We start from the raw sequence: 20,737 nt of genomic DNA, 5'->3' as shown, positions 1-20,737 counted from the left end.
ATATCAGTGGAATAATTCAGATTTTAAGTTACCTGCCACTCTGACTCATGTCCCAAAGATTTTTGTAACTTTCTTCTGTGCTAAGCCTGAGAACAAGTTTTCTTCTAATTAAGCTTTTATGCTCTCACTGAGCGCTTTTTAGCTTTCAATATGTCACTTACTGCATACACGTCTTCTAACCTTCCAAACCCACATCTTTACCAGGCTGCCAATGTAAAATAAAATTCTGGATCTTTCCCTCAAGCACTTCCTGAAGTCTTTTTTTTTCCTGTCATTATATAAAGCACTATGGTGATCTTTCTTTTAAGCTTGCCATCTGGATGTCATTCTTGATTTTGTCTCTTTTTAAATATGCATATTCAGGCTAGACCTGAAATGACGCAGCTTCTTTCTATGCAACGCTTCTAAAAGCTGTACTTTCTTTCCCAGCTGCTTCATTAGAACTTTGGTCATGGCTTCATCATCTCAAGTCCTGGTATTTCAAGTTCTTCCTCTCTGTTATGAAATCCCACATTTTCTACCTCCCCAGGGATATAAAAACTAGTGATGCAAAATTTATTTTCCGGGCTGCATGGAGCATTCCAAACTCCTTTTGAATCATCTTCCCCTGCTGCCTCCTATCAGTCACAAGTTTCTTGTTTTCACCTGCTGGGTGAAGTGCCTCACCATTCAAGTCTTTCCCAGGTTAGCTGATCTTGAAGTGAATCCTGGTGTGTGTAGTATCCTTATCTCCATGCCTTTATTCACATGTATATCCTTTATCTTCTGAAACCAGGGCACACAGCAAGGGCTGTTCCTGAGGCAAGACAAAGTGCTAACTTGAGTTGGGGCTCAAGATGCTGGAAGTAGAGACTGGGACTTCCAGGGCTGGATCTGCCCTGGCTGCCCTGGTTTTAGACTATCTCTATACTTGATATTCTCTCCCCCTACCTGTGTTTATACAACAAAGGGTAAACATTTCTGACTGACATCTTTGGGTGCAGTTTCAAAACTACAAAGCCCACCGCTGTTCATTAATTGCAGTCCATCTCCTGTTTTTCTGTGATCACTGCCTTGTGCTTTGAAAGAATATAACTCTGTTTATGAAACTAGATTTCAAAATTTACAAATGTAAAGAATTTAACTTTTTTTTTTTGCAAGAGAATCTTTTGATCATAATAGATGATTGTGTTATTTTAGCCCTCTGTCATATCTGTTTAAAGAACAACAAGATTTTCTTGCAGAATTCACAAGACTGGATAGCTGTATCAGTGAGAATACTGATATTGTTTTCAGAATACTTAATTTGTTTTAAATTATGTACAAGGAAACTGAAACCTAAAAAAAATAAGGGATGATAAAAATGTTTGGCTTTCTATGTAACTTTGAACCAAGAAATCAGATATTCTATTCCAATAGTTTACATAGGAGATTAGCATGTTCTTAAAACTCACTTAAAATCTGCTTTTCATGTCACTGCCATTCCTGGCAGTGGAGTTTAGTGGTTACTGTAGTAATGGCCAACTGTGACATTGTAGCTGTATTTTTACTAAAAAACACCCAATACTTGATAAATTAGCTGCAGCTTCGCTTCATCATAGTCTGTACTTTTGATTTTTCTTAAGCTAGAGAATGTAATTAAGAATTAGGAGACTTGTCCGGCTGGATTAATAATCACACCGGTCCCTGATCCTGACAGTGGCCAGTAATTGATTTGTGGGCGAGAGAACACCAGGACCAGGACACGTGGGAAGAAGCTGGGTTCTTTGTTTAGCCGACCTGCCTTCAGGCTGCCAGTGCTTTAGAGACTTCCCGAGTTAAAACTGCGTCCCTGATCGCTGTGCTTAGTAGCTGCTTTATGCTGCCTTATGCTCTGTGACTTTGTCTAACCTTTTGTCACTCACGTACAGTTTCGTTTTCCACAGCCCCTTGCGGCAGAGACTTCCACACTGCCATTGATTGTGTCTGTGGAAAACAGTATCCTTTTTTGTTTGTTTAAACTTGTTTCTTCCTACTATCGCTGTATGTCCCTTAGTTCTCCTATTTTGAGGCTTTCTCTGTTGAACTTCCCTGTGCTGCTTAGGAATTTACAGACCTCTGTTTTATCTCCCTCTCACTTATCTTTTTTCCGAACTGGAAAATATTAGGCTATGTATTCTCCCCTGTGCGAGTTGTTCCTTATTTCTGATCGGCCAGGGCAATAAGGAAACGGATGTGAAAAAGCAGCTTATCACTACAGGAGAATTCCGAGGCAACTGAGCCTGAGTGCTGGCATTCCTCTTCCAAAATACTGTTGTGAATCCTGGGGACAAAGTATCTCCTCCTCATACAGTTACACCATTAACTCACAAAGTACCAGTTTGTTTCCCGTGTGTCAGACGCTCTTCTCCGCTGAGGCAGAAAGGGTGTTGAACGGCGTTGTTCTTGGTTTTAATGTTTTGGGGTTTTAAGCAGAGAAATACAGTTAAAGAATTGCAAAGCTCAGTGTGACAAATTGGGAAATAGCGGAATTAAGATTAGACTACATCATGGATTTGCCCCCATGTGTATATATGATATCATGCTGGTTCTTAATTAGCTCCACAAGCTGTAAATTTCTCTGTGGATCTCTGCTAGTCACTGCAGCAGGCAGTCAGTGTTATCCTGGATCTGTGGAAGGAAAGAAAGAGGCTCCTGCCTGTGGGACCCTCCCCTCATTTGGTGCAGAACTGAAATGTGTGTTGAATGTTGAAAGTCTGGGTTTTTTGGGCGAATAAGCAGGAGGCTGCGTGGATTGCTGTCCCTGTCTCCCCACACAGCTCCAGTGCTGTACAGGGCAAGTCCCTTCAGCAAGGATTCCATGCATGGCTACTACGTCTGAGGTTTTGTTTGTAGGGAGGAGGAGCGTGTCTACCTTGCTGATGTGATTATGCTGTTCAGGAACATAACAGCTATCTGTCATTCTGCGTTGGCAAAAGGATGCACGTGTGTACAGGTGTGCAAGATTACACATACATGAGGTCATTGCTTTGTATCTTCACAAAAAGGGGAGTGGAAGTGAAGAAGGAATTCCCTGAAAGTAGATCTAACAGCAAAACTTCTGCTTTGTTGTATTATGGCCATCTGCGAAGTGTTTTGGGTGTCCAGAAACATACTGGGCAGTCAGGTATTACCCAAAGAGGCAGGACACCACTGGAAGATCACAGCAGCCGAGGTGGTGGAGATGCAAAGGACCAGGGTGAATTCACCACACACTGAAAGCAGAGTGCTCTGACCAGGCACAGAAAGGGATGAATATGGGGCTGTGGCGCCCAGTGGCGGGTGAAACTTGAAGGAGAGGGTGGACTTGCTCTGAATGGCCTAAATGAATGAGAAATCCATTCACATGCATGGTCACAAGAAAACCTCATGAGGAGTGGTGAAGGGCTATAGTCGCTATGACTTTTTCCCATTTTTCCCTCTTGGTGGCAAGCGACATTAGCGACGCTTTGGCTTTAAACCTCTCTGCGCCTTGGCTCGGCATCTGTACGCAGGGTCACCAACACCTCCCTCCCCATCCCGTGGGTATCCAGAGCGGCTCATTAATGTTGATAAGGCACTCAGACGGGCGCCCCATCAAAGCCCATGAGGACATCGCTAATTACCTCCGCGGCTCGGTGTCTGGCGGGGGGGCAGAGGGGACACCCAGGGACTGCCACCGCCCGCACGACACAAACACGGCGGCGTGGCGGTGCCGCGGGGCCGGGCACCCCTCATGCATATGCAAGATGTCATTAGCATGGCGATGAGCCCGGCCCCGCCCCCGGCGGCTGTTTGTCCCGCGGAGCCCCGGCTGGCCCCGCCCCTCGAGCATATCACACCCTTATTAGCATGTAGATAAGGGATGCCCCGCCCCCTCATGCATACCCCGGCCCTTATTAGCATGGCGGTGGACGGCCCCGCCCCCGGCGGCCATTAGTGCCGTGGCGCCCTGGCTGCGGGGGCGGGCGGTGCTGTGCGCTCCGCTCCGCTCGGCTCGGCGCTGCCGCACCGCACGGCGGGCGCTGCTGCTGCTGCTGCTGCTGGCGGCGCTCGGCGCGGCGGGGCCTGCGGCTGCTCAGCCCCGGCGGCACGAGGAGGAGGAGCAGGAGGAGAGCGCCAGCGAGAGAGGCAGGCGCCGGACCCCGCGGCGGCGCTGCCGCGATCGCCCCGCTCGGCTCCCCCATGGCCGCGGGCTGCAGGGACGGCCCGGGGCAGGAGAAGTACCGGCTGGTGGTGGTGGGCGGCGGCGGCGTGGGCAAGTCGGCGCTCACCATCCAGTTCATCCAGGTGAGGGGCCGCGGCGCCCGGGGGGAAGCGCTCCGCCCGCCGGGGCCTGGGCGCTGCCCGGCGCGGGGGGGCCGGGGCTGGAGCCGGCGCGGCGGGCGGCAGCTCCCGGCGGCGCCGCGGGATGCTGCCGGCGGGGCAGCGGGAAGCTCGGGGTGGGGAGGCGGCGGCGTGACCTTGAGGGGCCCGGGGCGGCGGCGGCCGGGCCGGTGCGAGCCCCCGGGAAGGTTCTGGAGGGAGGGAAGGGGCGGACGCCGCCCCCGGCCCGCCGGGCGCCGCCGCTGGGGTGGGGTTCGCTGGGCCGGGCGCGCTGGGCTCCGGGGCCGCCGCGGCGCTGGGACCGGCAGCTCCGGTGTCGCGGGCGGGGTCCGGCCCCGCGCTCCGCCCGGGAAGCGGCAGGCGCGGTCGGCGGCCGGGGAGCGGTGACACTCGGCGTCCGGCTCCGAAATAGCTGCCCCGGGCTGAGCATCTTGTGCCGGCCCGGCAAGGGGCCAGGAAGCTCCCGCAGCTCCCCCCGAGCGGAGGGGTGTTTGCGGCGGGGCACGCTGTGCGAGCTGGGACCAGCCAGCGCCCACCGCCCCTCTGAGCGCCTGCTGTTGATCCTGCAACTTGTAGACAATTGAACTTTTTCGCCTATTCATTTTCAGTAAAAAGCACTCCAGAATAGGAGATACAAAGGGTGTGTGTCAGTCTTAGGAGGAAGAGCCCTTTTTACTGTTTCGCCACGAATTCAGCCGTACCTCCTTTACTTATTTTCATCCTCTGCCCTGTTGCTGTTAGCATTTCTACCTCTGTTTATGGTGGTAGGAGGAGACAACTACTTGCGTTCTGCTTGCTGGTCTTGCTGACGGCAGAGCAACAAATCTGGAGAGCATGGCTTCTTGTTTGTTTTCTTTCATTCCGCCGAGGAGAGGCTGTAATGCTCTACCTACCCTTAAGATGGGCTGCTTGACAGCAGGCTTGTCTTTTAATGACTGGGGCAATGGTGTTCGCAAGCAGTATTTTGTTAGAACGGGTGATCTGATAGCAAATAGACTATTTCTTTATTTCAATGGCTTTTTTCACTAACACATACATCCATGTGTTCATTAGCTCAACTACTCTGTTGAGACTTTAAGTTCTGCTTAAAGTAGCTACATAGAAGCTAAGTAGCTGTATAGAAAACAGCACTTTGAATTTTTGGGTAAGTACTGAATGCTTGTAAGATCCAGTATTGTACAGAACATTAATAGAAGGGACACCTTGGGAGAATTAGTTCGTTGGAAATTAGTTTGAATGGCGTTTTTTGAGATGGGTTGTACAGGTGTCTTTTGTCAGATGTGTAGATGGCAGGTCAGTTTTTGGTAAAATACTGGCTGGTTGGTCTGTTTGAAGGTGATGTGGCTGGAGTAACTGTAGTCCTCTCCGTGTGTGGATTGAATTCCTCATTGCTTATATATGGAGATCATTAAACCCTGAGTTTTCTGCAGCTGGTTTAGGGTGCCATTCACTCAAACATGGCACTGCTGCTTTAGGTGGTGTTGCCTGTGTCTCGCTGTGGCAGTAATGTGTGCAGCTGGATTTGGCTTCAGTTCTGAGATGCTGCTGTCTTGGGAAATGCTGCTGAGTGGATTTCTGGATTCCGTGGCAGCATTAAGGGCTTTGGGATAACTTTAACTTCACAACAAAAATGCTGTAATTTCTACTAGAGACGTAAGGAGGAAAAAAAGTGAAGCTCACACTTGATGCTTTGGTATATCCATCTTTTTAAAGAGCAGTGAGGTTCTGCTGAGTACTGGATAGCTTCAATATTTGAGTACTTGTAGAAATTTATTCTTTAAACTAAAAGTTTGAGCTTATATGATATATAAATACAAGCTTTGGGTCAAGTGCTGTGACTGACACTTGTCTTCCAGCAAATATCTGCAAAAGAGGAACCTGTGTCTGTTTTGTCACATATAAGGATCTTTTCAAATTAACAGCAGAAAAATAAATAGTTCACTTTGAAAGAGTGTTGAGGGAACAGCACCGTGGTGTTAAGCTGACACGTTGAGGGTGAATTCTTCAAAACAACTTGTTGTCAGTTTGCATTAAGTTATCTCCATCTTCTTGCCCTCTCGGCAGCTTTAGCTTGAGATAAAATCTTGCCACTGCAAAGTGAAGTTTAGGAGAAAATTCAGCCTTTAAAAACCCCAGACTACCCAAAACAAAATGAAAGAAAAATAGCTAGGAAATAAAGACCTGGGCAGTACCTCAGGTACCTTAGAGTTTTGTGTTGTTTCTGTGCTTGCCATGTAGTTTTGGACAATAAAGAGATGAGGCTGGGTGTACTATGTATATCCCACAGTGTCTTCCTGAGCTCTTAAAGCTGTGATGTTATCAAGTGTGTGCTTTGCCATGCAGGCACTTGGGTAGTTTCTGTACAGTGAGTGTATTGCCAAATACGTTGTTTGTCTTTTAAGGCTGCACAGAAACTGCTCCAAGTTGTTTTAAAATTGATTACAAGCAAGTCACGTGCTTCATTTTTGGAATTTCTTGGGATTAAGTTGACAAACGTGTAGTGGCCTTCACTAAGACATGGATCAGTACTAGCTTTTGCTACATGACAGGTCTTGATGTCAGTGGAGGATTTAAATTCTTTTTTGCTTCTTTATTGCTTGTGTTTAAAATAAGGCTGTCACCAACTGAGTTTTGAGGCTTAAAAAGGAAAGCTTTTTTTTCTTACTGATACTAGCAAATATTTCTACACTTGGTTTTGCTTTCCTGTAATTCTCTATTTAATTTTCAGTAAATCAGTACTTGAGTACAGCTGTTCTTGCTTTTACTTCAGTGTGGATTGTTTTCCAGTAAATAAGATTTTTGTGGTGATAGGATATCATGAGGAACCATGTGCCATGATTGACGTTGTGTCTTTGAAAGACAACAAGGGATTCATATTTGAAGATGGGAACACTCTGCCTTGATTTCAGATAAAACAAGGGGAAACATGAGAAAGTGAGGTTGTAAGAACCACCAGTTAATCTTCTTTCTTTTGCCAGCTTTCTGGGATCTCTGCACAGCTCGTCCTTCCTTGCCTTGTTTAGATGATGGTGGGGAAGCAGAGAGCATTCATTCCTACAGGAGCAGTAGTGACCGAGGTTATGGCAGTGCAAAGTGCTCCCGTGCCTGCTGTCCTGTGTGTGAGAGTATCAGTTCCTGACGATTGTTGTGCCTCAGTCTGGCCTGAAACAACAACGTGTTTGTAAGGAGGCCGAGTGAGCAAACTCATCTCCTACAATGGAAGCTCTTTGGTGTCCTGAGTTCAGCCTCGCTGTGCTAATTAGTGCAGTGCAGGAGTAAGTGAGGTGTAACTGGTCACTTGTGTATAACTGCCTGTGATCTTGGGCTCGCTTCTCAGGCGTTCATCTGACACCTTGGAGTAACTTTAGAGTACAAATTAGCAGATCAAAGCTTTCAGTGGTTAGATGAGTAGCACGTTCCTCAAAATTCTTCCTCTAGGGAGGTAAACACAGCTTGATATTGCTGTTGGTGGGCCAGGATTTCATCCTGGAAATATCAGATCATTTCCTTTAAATCAGGATATGATAGATGAACTTACTGCTGTTGAGCCTGTGCACTGGTAAGACAGGAAGCGAAGATGTTTTAATTGTGGAGGAGAGTTAATGGGATGTTGCAGCTATAAACTCTAGGAAAGCAGCAGTGAATGGTAGTTCAGTGTTACACCACAGCATTTTGTAAAACTCTAAGTGGTAGAACTAAGCATTCCTTCTCTTATTGAAAACATACACAAATAATCCATCATGCTTGCATCCCAAGAGGCAGAAAACTTTTAAAATGCATTGCAGGCAGTTAACTGGCCTCTTAGCAGGCTGAGGTATTTGGGAGTATGAGCTGTGCAGAGCACACAGCTGTTGCCACAATAGCTTTTCTCCAGCTGTCATGCAGAGGTCTGTCACAAAATACCCCACATTCCCTTGTAACTCAGCCCTTTGTAATATTCAGGTTTCCTTGCTCAAAGGGAATACAGCCTAGCAACTACCTAATCACCCTCTGATTTTTTTTTTTATCTGCAGTTGCCATTTACTTCATGCTTCTGTTTTTTTTCCAAAATTAAACAATGTACAGCTAGTTTTAGCAGTATGCAGCAAGAAAGCCACTAATGTTTTCTTATTTGAAGTCTGTTGTGCAGAATACTGTCTATTTTTTATCAGAATTGATAAACTCACTTGTCCTGCTGTTTTTTCCTCTTTGTAAATCTACAGCTTGTCTTTTGTGATGTGACAGGTATACTTTTGCATACTGAATAGACTTTGGTGACTTAACATGAATGTATTAGTTAATAAATGTCACCAGATGCTTGAGATGGTATTGTCTGGATGTAACTCAGTGCGGCTGAGTTGAGCTCAGTTTGTCAGTCAGCTTAATGTTACCTGTGCTAATGCATGAATGTCTTTGAAACTGCTGAAATGCTTAATGTGATACAAAATCTGTTTGGAGGTTTTTTGTTTGTGTACTGATTTCATGCTGTATTTACAAGCTCAAATCTTACTGCCAAGTTTGTAAAAGAAAATACTTTTCCTACTGCTTTTAAAGTGTCAGTAACAAGTTCTGATTGGAGCTGAGCTTACTGTTCCACTAACTAGTGAGTAAAATGAGTTGGATGTAGATTTTTGACTCTTGAATTTTAATATCAGACGCTTTGTCTGAAAGCAAGCATATGACTTGCAGATGGATGGGTGAGCAGTTGTTCGGACTTTTTTTTCCCTCTTTCCTTTCCTTTTCCAAGCTGCTACTTTCACAAGACTGTTAGTTCTCATTAACTAGCAATAAACCCAAAGGTGGGTTATCTCAAAGTGTCTTTTATCTCTGAAATAGCTGTTGGGAAACAAAACGGCTTGTTCTGAATTTTATGCTCTATATATGAATTTCAAGCTCTGAAATAGAGTAGTAAAGTAGATTGAAAAGCAACAACTGAATGTGCAGCTGGTGTTCGAGCCGGCGTGCTGGGTGTTTGACAGACCCTGATGTCTTGGTGTCCCACTTCCCTGTGCTGGACTCGGGATGTGCAAATCCCTCCACAGTTTCTGGGTATTCTGACTAACCCTCACTGACCGTCAAAAAATGCTTTTGGAGTAAGCACACAAGCAAATCAAAGGAATAAAATGCCACGAATTCCAGGCTGCGGATTCACGCGGGGCTACGCTGGGTCCGCTATGCTCACACCGAGATAAAGCCCGGGGCCTCCTTACGGTAACTCAAGGTGACAAAATACAGTTTAGGAGCAACTGATCATCAACATCTGTTGAGGTTAAAGGTGGGAAATACAAATCCTAATCAAAACAAAGCACTTGTGATGCAGTCACCTGGAATAATAAGGGCTGCTTGTCCCCCCTCTTGTGAAACTTGAACTGCTCGGCTCCTTGCTTCCTGCAACACTGCTACCAGACAGAAGGTTGGGCTCACTCTGGTTACAGATCTACTGCCTGGGAATGTAGTAGGTGACTTCAGGCTTGCCTTGCAGGCAAGCAGGAAACCTCAGGCTGCATGTCAGTGTTCCAGTATAGCCAGCAATGGCATAATGAGTCCTGTTATCCAGCAGTCACGCCTTGTACTAGTGCACACACAGGGTAGAGCTGAGCTGGGTTCAAAAACTGGCATAAATCTGGAGCAGTGCTTAAGTTTTGAGATACTCACCATTCTGGTTTTAAGCAATTTACAGTTTTTTTCCAAAGTGAAATTCCTTTGGGATAACCTCACCCACGTGGCAGTCAGAAAGCACCTTTCTGTGTGTTACCTCCTAGCAGCGGTTGCTTATATAGTGAGTAAATATTGACGTACCTTTTGGTTATCAGGTTGTCTTCCACTGCCACTTGCACAAGGAGTCCTGGCACAGTTTCCCAGATTACTGCCTGGTGTGCCCTTTGCACTCCCAGGGATGAATAGGCAGCCGCTGGCCTCCTACCCCTGTGCCTCCTTCCTGTACTAGAGGGAGAGGCTCCTGCCTCTGGTTTTGGCTGGAGATCTGAATTCCAGTGCTCAGTAGTGGTGGTGGAGGGTGGCTCTTATAAGTAGGGCCCTTATATTCCAAGAGTTTGGAATGCCCTAACTGGCTCATGTTTGTATACCTTGTGCAACCTGTTCGCACTTACTGAAAGCATTCCCGGCGCAGAAACTGTTACTGAGCTCCTTGAGGCACCCAAAGATAAATACCAGCTTCGAGAAGTGGAATGTAGCAGACTTGTGGCTGGCTGGTAGGAAGCTAGGTTTGCTGCAGACCTTCCCAAATTAGTAAGTCTGCAGGTCTAGACTGGTATGACACAAGCAGAGAACTTCTCCCTTTGTTCCAACAATTCAGGTGGCTTAACCGCACTGGTTTGGTAGTCTTGTCTTCAGTTATGGTCATAAGGCACTGTTGAAGGAAAATGGAACCAGATAAATGCACCACTTCTTGTTCTAGTTCAAGAAGTATGTAAAACCAGCATTAAAACAGAAATCATGCCTGTAATTGATACTTCTTATTTTTTTTTAACCTTATTGCTCTGCATAGGACATGTCCAAAGATTTCTGGATGTAACTTTGAAAAACCAAGAAAAACTTACTGTGAGGAGTAGAAGGGAACCAGATTGAAAAGTTTAATTGCAAACAGTGCACTTAAGCAGTGTTGGCCTGCAAGTGGTTTGCCTTATGAAGTTGCTGGAATTCTGTTTTGAAATTCTGACAGGTAGCAGTGGTAGCCTGCTACTACAAATTTCTAGTTGGATCCCAAGTGAATTATTTCTGTCTGGGCAGTGAGTGAGGCCCTTTCTGTTTGTCTTGAACTGTATCTTTCACAAAGACACGCTCTGAGACTGTGAACAACTTTTTTCTTGTCTCTTCTTTATCTTCTGTTCTTTGCTATTTTGTATGTTCCGTCTCACGACTTAAGTGTGGTTGCAGCTTGGGTTTGGGATAGCCCGTAGGGCGCTTAATGGGAACAGGTAACACAGAAGAAAATATTTATTTCCTCTCTTTATAACTTGATTACTCAAAGTAGATAGCAGACAAAGGATGTTTGCTTAATATATTTGCTTTGCCTTTTCTTACTTTTTTTCACCATGCATGTACTTAAGCTGGTACATCCCAGAGTGTGAAGTTCCTGATACGCAGTGGCACTTCTGGATGGAACTTTGGAGAGGTTGAAATTACTTTTTTGTAGATTGCTTGCTTTTACTAGGTTGCTTTTAAGAGGGTTGGCTGGACTGCCATGCCAGGGCTGGGCTTGGTTAAGTTAAAGAAGGTCACGTATTCACGTCTGAAGTGCTTGATCTTGAGATTAATCAAGCATTGTGTGCAAGAGCTGTTGTTGCAGCGAAGTCAGGGATTCTAATCTGCTGCTGGAATGGGAAAGGCTGGAGAACCTGGACTTCTGCAGAGCCTCAAAGCTGACTGAGTGAGGGCTACTGAGGAGGCCTGTGTGCATTTCTCTGGTCACACGGGGAAATGCCATAAGCTCTGCTAACAGAGGGAGATCCCGTTGGATGGTGGAGGTCCTGGTGAATCTTTGTAACACATGCACGCGCTCACGTGAAATCCCGCAAAGGACTAAAAAGGAGAAGGTGCCTCTGGAAGAGGCTTGCGTGGAGCTCCCCAGAGCTGCAGCTGGCAAGTGAGGGCTGCATATGTGACCACGAGGGCTGTGCTGGTGCAGATGGGGACCTGGAGGGCCTTGAAAGTGAGGGCAAGTTGATTGTTTGCTTTTTAGAAGGGACTGACAGTGAGGAGGCACAAGGCTGGGGAAATGTTTTTGTTCTTCAAGCCTGAAGAAACAGGGCTTTGCTGTAATTGAAGGTTTAATTTGATAAGCTAGGACTACAAGTAAGGAGAAATGTTCAAAAGGTACCCATGCTGTCACAGCAGTTTGCTATTATAGCTATTTACTCCCTCCAGTTCACCGAAACTCTGCAAGCCATCAGAGTTAAAAATAACCAGGGAATGTTTTTACCCGGGATCAGTTACCCTGTCTGGTTCACTGTGCAGCTCTGCAAACAACTTCATCTGGCAGGCGAGCTCATTTAACCAGACCTGCACCAGCTTCTCAGCTGTGAGCAGAAAGCGAAGTGTAGTTTTTGGTGAATCCCGATAGGAATGAGTTCAGGCGATAGGAATGTATGCAGAAGGGCACTATTAAAGATAGCATAAAGTACTGACTGCTGGGACCAGCGTGCTTTAATAATTAACTAGAGTTAGCACTGACACATAAAAATGGTGCAGTTGAAGAAAAAAGTTAGTGTAACACTCACAGGCGAAGTACTCGACAAAGATCTTTATTCAGGGGACCTATGAGGAGCATTGTTCCTCAGCAGATTAGCTGTGGGTACACACGTTAATAACTATAAAATGTGTCACTTTCCTCAAGTCTTCTAAGCCAGAAAATAAACTTGAGCTTCCACACAACTTACCAGCAAATTATTTTTCCAGTCCTGTTCAGAGTATTCTGTAACTGTAGTGATATAATATGCTGAGTCACCAGTTATATTTGCTAGGAAAAGAAATTTTAAAATCACTCTCGTTACCATTTTGAGTTCTTCTGGCAAAACTAACATGCCCAGCTCATATTGCAGAGCATCTTCAGTATTCCTCATTTAAGCAGACGTAAATCTATAAACCTGCAAGCAAATCTGAGTGTTTTGCTTCATATGTGATAAGTAGACCATGAAATGGTAGGCTGCCAGTGATAAATCTGTGTGAAAAATCTGGCATCTTTGGGTAGAAAAGTGATCTACTAAATTTCTTCTGTTATTAGACTTGTTCTATGCAGGGAAAATAAGTGGGATTACAGTAATATGCACTGCTTGAGGTAGGGAGTTTCTTAACTGTGTGTTCATAATATTTCTGTGTTTCTCTCCTTTTAAGAAGGTGCTTTATAATCATGTAAAAAGGTACCTGTCTATAATATACTTGTATATGTGCTGCCAGCTCTACTAAAAAAGCATACAGTGTTTTCCTCTACTAGCTTACACCAACAAGCCTTCATTAGCAAAAACCAATAAAGAAATGGTGATGTATTTAAATGGTTTCTGGCTTTGCATGACCCAGTATTACTGAGAATGCAATAATGAGTATATTTTAACTTCATCTTGCAATTTCAGTTGCTCCTCAGGATTTTTTTTCCTAGCAGCTTGTCTTTGAAGTCCTCTAGAAACACAGCATCCTTGCCTTTGCATCCTATTCTCCTGCCTCCCTTCAGATCCCAAACTGTGTTACCCGAATCTTGACCACATCCTGAGAGATTTCCAAGATGCACCCATACGTGCTGTATCACTTTGATTTCCTGTACTTTGATTTTCCTTTAACTGATGTTCCCCCTTCTTGTGAAGCAGGTTTGCGTCCTGTTGGGAATTCTCAAGATACCATGGGTGGAGGCAATATCCTCCTGTGCTCAGCAGCACTCCTGGAGTGTTGCAGTGAATTCTGAAGCCTTTGTCTGGTGGGTGTATGCCACGATAAACGTTTTCCAGACCCTTGAATTTGAAAGTGAACAAGTGAACCTGTGAAGCCAAGATCCTTCTTAGCACCTCAGCAAAGTTAAACCAACTGTGCCTTGTCTTACCATCAGAGTATTTAAAGGAGACCATTTAAACTGTGGAGATAATCTGTAGGGCCTTTAAGAGGGATGTTTGTGGTGGGGTTTTTTTTGGTTTGTGTTTTTTGGTGGGGTTTTTTTGTTGTTTTTTTTTGGTTGGTTGGTTGTTTTGTTTGTTTGTTTTTTTTTTTTGTTTCTAGAAATAAATTGTTCTGTCTGTGGCATCCAATGTCCTGCCTTGCTACTTTTATTGCTGGCTCTTAGCAGGTTGTCATCAACCCACAGTGCTGTTGTCTACTTAGCTTTGGGTTGGTGGCTTGTGCTTCCAGCTCTTTTCAGTTGGTTTAACTACTTCTGTAGCTGTTGGGACAATATTATTTCGTGTTGTACAAGTGACACTACATACTGAAGGAGTGCTGAACCTTAAAGCTCTTGTCTGGTTTGATTGCTGCAATAACTGCATGTTTAAGCTGCATGCCACACCTGGAATATGGGAGGTTTAATCCTCTGGGGGCACTCCAGAATCATCCAGAAATCATCAGAAGGGAGTCAGGCTGCTCACTGTAACTTCCTGAGCATGATTTTAGGATTAAATTTTACATCCAAACCAGGCCTTCTGCTGTAATGTAATTTAAGATGCTTCTGCTTCTAGCAGTTAGGTGGTTTGTAACTTGCTCTGTCATACTGCGTCAGCCTCGGGGTGATGCTGTGGAAAGGATCACGAAGGTCCGGGTAGAATTGGTAAAATTCTCTGTAGCTCATTGGACTAACAGAGTCATGGCATGACCCTTGTGCAGGCAGGGTGGGTGGTGGGGGAGGATGGGCCAGGCAGCCGCTTCTGCAGCAGGTTAACCACGGGAGATGATGTGTGTACAACTGGGTGCAGCCTTGTGCAATGGGGGGAAGTTAACCCGTTCTGGGGTGCAGGCTGAGACCTGAGGGTGGCTGCTCCTCTTGCAGAGGGCACAAGGAGAGTTGTGAAATGCCCCCTGTGTGTAATCCTGACAAGCAAGTCCCCCCTCTCTGAAAAGAGGGTGTTCAGCTGAAGTCTCTCAGAGGTCAGACTGTGTCAAATCAACTGGATTGGAGCAAGAGGTTTGATTTCTTTCAGGCTCAGCTTGTAATGTAAAGGCAGCTCTTAAGTTTTCGAGCTGTTGTGGTCTTCTGGCTGGTCCAGGTGCAGTAGGTGCCTGCACATCTCTGAGACCACTGAGACTGCCTGGCAGTGGGTTTGCTCTTTGATCTGTCCTGAGAACATTACTTAGTGCAAGGAGACATTTTAAATTGAGTGCTTTACTTTCATCAAGGATGTTTAAAACCTGAAGCATTTCTGAATTCCTGTATCTGTGACCTAAATCTACTAACAATAGAAAATGTTTTGTCTCACGCAGAGTTTCTGCTTTGTTTCTGTCTTGCTGGAGCAGTACACCCAAATAGATTGCTGCAGACATCTCAACTTTTTTGAATTTAAAAAAGACACTTGAAAGCTCAGCTTTTGAAGTAGCTAAAGACATGTTTTCCTTTTGCTGTCTAGAAGTTTTTGCACACATTAGAATGGATACAGTGTCTGTTAAACTATTTTTAGTCATGTATATCCTACGAAAGTTGATAGAATTTGCTAGCATTTGTAAATTTGAAATTGCCCAGTGTCTGTGTTGGTGGGACTGTATGGGAAAAGAGCCTCAGATCTGAAGTAGCCGACTTCCTTGTCCCATTATCTGCCTTCTGCCGAGTAGGTTACATTCCACACATTTTTAATAGTGGCTTCCCCTCCTCCTTAGCTGCTTTGACTTGTTTTGTGGGAGGGCTTGAATATTTCAACTGACACACCAGAGGCCTTCTCCCAAAAAAGGAAACTGATAATAAAATTGTTCACTTAGAGCAGAATTTGAAAATAATCTGCTCTGTGCTGATCTGGGTGTCTGTTTATTGGAATTGTGGCCTGGGGTTTTAAAATCCAATTGAACTGGGGATTTCACTTGAGGTTTGAGTTTTTGATTTTTTTCTTTTTTTGTTTAAGAGCTAAAGTTGCACCTTGAAATTCTATCTTCTGTGCATTTCTTCCATTTACAAATACTGTGAAGAAAATAAACAAAAGCCCTGCATCTCTTGAGCTAATCTCCTCTGTAAAAGACACTGGCTGCCTGCCTGCGTGAGAGAAGGTGGTGATCTGGAAGAATTTGTTCAGGGTGATTTCAGAAGATGAATAATTTAAACTGCAGCCATTTGCTTCAGACTAGATAATTGAGGCTGGGTTTTCTAACAGCTGAACAACTTATGTTAAAAAATTCCCTGCAGCACATGTACTTTAGGTAGCTGTTTTGTATGTGAGTTAATGCCATGCCAGTTGAGTAGCCTGAGAACTTTAAAAGCTTTTCCCCTGTGCTAGGAGTTATGAGGTGCTACTGTGACTGCCTAGCACTATTCACCTAGTTATTTATCTTCCTTGAATGGATTAAGATACCTCTGGTCTCTCCTCTGTCCAGCAAATACATGATGGATATACGGAAAGGGACTCGTGCTACTTTATTCTCCTGGGCAAAACCCCCTGTTCTGTTATTGCTTACTAAACATCTCCAAGTTGGAGCACTGACTTTTTGTCAGCCTCCAGCCTGTGCTTTGAAGTGTGTGCTGTTGTAGATGAATGGCTGCCTGCTCTCCCAGCAGTGGGCTGCCACTGCTATTCCCAGGAAGATATCCCCAGATTTGTTTTTGTCTTCAGGATCTGACGGTCATTTCCTAAACCTGAAGCATGTAGGCTGTCAGTGCCAAAACTTATTTGAAGAGGACTTTGTTATAACTCTGCTTTCCTGGTTAAAAAAAAGTGTGTGTATATATATATATATACACGAAAAACAACAATGCATTAGTGAGCTTTGATTCTGTTCCACGTGTTTGTAACACATACGGTCCCTCTAGGCAGCCTTGAGTTTTGGTCATTATGAAAGGTTGAGTTTAACACATGCACAGGAAATGAGTCTTCTAAGACTTATGACTTAAATTAAAATACTTTCTAATGCTGGAAGAAAGCTCAAAAGAGAAACTACTTGCCTTTAATTGGTAGCATCCACCCTGTCTTTGTAAATAACATCAGCTTTGCAGCCTGTTAAAAGCTGGCAGAGCTGTGTGGTGCTAATGCTGTGATCAGAGGTATGTTCACATTCTGCTACATCCAAGTTAAGCAACAAGAAGGTAATGTCTTCTGAAGGGTTTCTGCTTGTCACACTGATGGACTTCCTGTCCGGAGACCTCACGTGTGATTACTGGAAATCTGAATAGCCTATTATTCTAAGTATGATGAAGTTGAAGAACCTGTTTCTAATCTATAAAAATGGAGAGAAACTAATGTGCTTTCCTGTGGTTTTTGGTGCAGAAGGCTGTCTGCCTGTGCATTCCACACTCTGTTTTCTCTTCACTGAATGCCTTAACCACAAGATCTCTACTTGGTTGAATATGGGAGCGGAAATAGCAGTAGGGTTGTTTTTTTTTTTTTTTTTTTTTTTTTTTTTAAGAAAAAAAAAAAAGCCAACAAAAACCCCCCTCTGATAAAACCCCGTGCATTCTAAAGCTGCCTTCTGAAAGTAAACAAATTGAAGGGCTTTGCAAACTGCTCACACATTTTAAGATGGCATTTGCTCTACTGCTGCCTCTTTATACCTTTAAATGAAACATTTGCAGGAGTTCTTTGCTCAAGAAAGCAATCAAATTATGATGTTCTCTACTCATTTGAGATGGTACTTTGTGTGCCTGTCAGACCAGGGAAGAATGTTGTACATTGCAATTTGAACTTAGAGGCTGCTCTGTAGATGAATTTCCTAGTGAAAATGAGTGGTTTTAGGTGATGGAGTATGTTCTTGTGTTCCAGGCAGGATGTTTTAAGGTGTCTTCCCTACTAGATGTCTGATAAAGCCACTTTTTCACATGCTGCTAACCTGTTAGTAGCAGGTTAGCAGAGGTTGGAGTTACGAGTTAGTACAGAAGGACTGTGGCATGTAGTGAATCTGGCTAGTTTGCTATGAGTTCCTTATTTCTGTACATGGTCTGAACTGGGCTTGGGTAATTTACTTTTTAGCTACTCATTTCCTGTCAGTGTGAACTTGCTTGCAGAGAGAACAACTTGAATTTTGTTTGTTCCTAATGTTTTTGTTTGTGGATTTTATAATTGCTGCATTTCATGCTACAAAAGCTCTTGGGTTGTCTTCTTTCTTCTTGCTCTTTGCATGGGTAGCAAATCCTTCTTGTGCTGTGCCTTCTGCACTCTAGAATCAGCCTCTGCAGGATTGTGGCCTCCAGAAATGAAGTGAGGAATGGAGGGATTGCTTTGGAGAGAAGCAAAAAGCAAGTAAGAGCAGCAAAGAGCTACATGTCAGGAGTAATGGCTCCCCTCCTGGAAAGCCTTATGGGACTTGTCAAGTTGAAAGGCTGTAAACTAACATAGTGTGGCTGATTGTGGCATGTAAGTATCATTTGGCATGTTAAGATGATAAACAAAAAGGATCTTCCTTGCAAGTTGGTTCTAGACTGTAGAGAAATCTAATACTTTCTGTGATTTTTATGGAATTCATACTACTATCCTCTTTTCTGAGCTTTCTATATGCCTAAAGAGTATTGGTCTAACATAATTTTCAAGGCAAAATATTTTAGTAATAAACAAATTAGAGTTACTTTTGTGGCAGTGGCTGTTCACAGGATCTGTCCTGGAGAAGGCAGCTTACTCCACTGAAGATTTGTTGCAAGTTTGTAATCATAAAATCAGAGGGAGAGACAGCAGCTGCTAGTGGAACCAGCGTGTCTGAAGTGGAGAAATATAGCTAGCATGATCAAGTAATTTTTCATCAGCCCTTGTCCTTCTTCCCTTTGATCATCCTTGTGCGTGGTATAGACAATATGTGTACCAGTGCTTTTCATGACCTGTGTTCATCTGATGTGCACCTCTGTTTTCCAGATAATGATGCTTTTCTCCTCAGCTGATGTCTGTATAAAAGAATAATGTACAGAGAAGTCGGCCTGTATCTTCTAATGCAAATGAAGTAAAAATCATGTGGTCTGGCTGCTCTGTGCAGGCTGCCTTGTAAGTTTAGAAAACAAGTTTATTTGAGAATTTATGTAAATTCTTTGTAAGAATGAGTGCACACGGGGCAGAAGGGAAATCACCTTGCTGGAAACCCCCGAAGCAGATCTTGACTATATGCTGTTACTGAACTAAGTATCTGAATTTGAACCCTTAGTTTTTAAGTTCACACCTTCAACTATCTAAAAATCCCAAAGCCTGCCAGTCTTCTTGAAGAGGGGACAATAAACTGGTCAGTGTGAGAACAGGGTAGGAGAAAAATAAATTCTTTGCATTTTTAGTGGGTGTGCCTTCCTAATTTTCCCTTAAAACTTGAAAGCCTGCTAAACTACTGGATTGTTTTAGTCAGATCAGGAGTAGCAGGAGAGAGAGAGAAGAATTTATTCAAGTGAAATTTGTTTAGAGAGTTGTTCTTGAAGGTTGGTGTGGACATAACCAGGGCGACTCCAAAGATTTAGCTGTGCTCCTCTTAAGAAACGGCAACAGAAAACTGGGTTCCCATCTGTTTAAATAAGCACAGAAAGTTACAGTTTCAGAAAAGGATGAGAAAAGCACTTGAAGTGGATTGAGTGGCAATGCATTGTGTGTAGTCTGATGTTGCTTCTGCCCTCTTCTAGTTGGGATGGGGCATTTCCCTAAAGCAAAGCATGTGACAGACAGAGCAAGATCCCTCAGCCAAAGGTCTTTCATTTCTGCTGGTGCCTGGTCTGCTAAGCCTTGGGATTCCAGCAAAGGCCATACTATAGAGATGCCATCTTGTAAGGGTTTGTGTACCTGCAGCCCAGATGGGGCCCCTGAGGTTTTTAGTATGAGGGTCAGGTGAAGAGCAAGGGAAGAGTGCAGAAAGTTTCTAGATCCAATGGAGGTTTGCATGCTCTTGATGGTCTCACGTTCTGTAGATGCATTTAATAGTTTTCAGAGAGTTTGCTGCTGTACTGTAGGAAGAGCATTTTGATGTTGAAGCCCTGTTTGCTGTATTAATCTGCTTGCCCAATTACTTAAGGAAAGCTGTGTTTACAAGCTTTAGATGACAGAACCAAGAGTGGAGAACAACTGTCTGAGCATGTGTGGCTGGGTCTGGTATATGGAGCACTTGTGCTTCAAACAAGGAATTACAATACCCATTGTTTCATGAGGAAGGGTCTCCACTGGAAAGCTCAGGTTCAGCCTGAGCATCCAGCTCTGGAAGGAAATTAGGCACTGTTTCCCTTCAGCAGTTCATGTGCTTCTGAATGAGAAGTGTTTGCTCTTAATTTGGTTTTTAAACTCTTCTTCCCCTTGGAGGAACTTCACTCACAAATGGGTAGAGAACTATTCTGGAACCTGCTCTAATGTACTGCTAAATAGGATGTTGGGGAAGAAAATACTAATCCAAGATTTTCAGTGATCCTAAGGTCTATGTGACTCCAGAAAGTGCTTGTAGCTCAAATTGTGAGTTCCTGAAATAAGGATGGATTGCCTGTAGATGATTTGATACAAATGTATCTGTATTGATACAATTTTGTATCTGTTTGATACAAATCATGTTTTTTATCTGTTACTTAGAATCAGCTCCACTGTGGGAAGTGATGGTGCTCGGTGTAAAACTGCTCCAATCTTTCATTTGCCTTCTTTACTGCTACCATAAATGGCCATACTGTAAAAACATTTGTTGACTGTGTGTGGTGTTTGATTGTGTAGCACCCCAGCTGAATGTTTGCTTGCAGTTTCTTGATGTGGTTCATCACAGATGTGGCTTTTTGAAATGTGAAAGTAGGTGTTTGCACATAAAACTAGTTTGTGGCATGAAGTAGATGTTAACATTAGAACAGGTCTCCCAACATGCATCTTGAGTGTGCTGTATCTCTGGGTTTTAGTGGAAT

The 20,737-nt window shown here is 44.1% G+C and overlaps 1 protein-coding gene across 1 annotated transcript in view; it reads left to right on the top strand.

Annotated features, from left to right (window-relative positions):
* The first annotated feature begins 3,929 nt into the window (after positions 1-3,929).
* RRAS2 (RAS related 2) overlaps positions 3,930-20,737 on the top strand; it is a 42,857-nt gene continuing 26,049 nt past the window's right edge. The window contains exon 1 of the mRNA XM_082283245.1: positions 3,930-4,266. Coding sequence (XP_082139371.1) covers positions 4,162-4,266 — 105 coding nt within the window. The 5' untranslated portion in view covers positions 3,930-4,161. The remainder of the gene's footprint in view (positions 4,267-20,737) is intronic.

The sequence above is a fragment of the Coloeus monedula genome (assembly GCF_965178545.1).
Source record: "Coloeus monedula genome assembly, chromosome: 6".
In the NCBI taxonomy this organism is placed as follows: Eukaryota; Metazoa; Chordata; class Aves; order Passeriformes; family Corvidae; genus Coloeus; species Coloeus monedula.
Note: the sequence above shows the minus strand (reverse complement) of the source record. Positions and strands in the feature narration are given on the sequence as shown.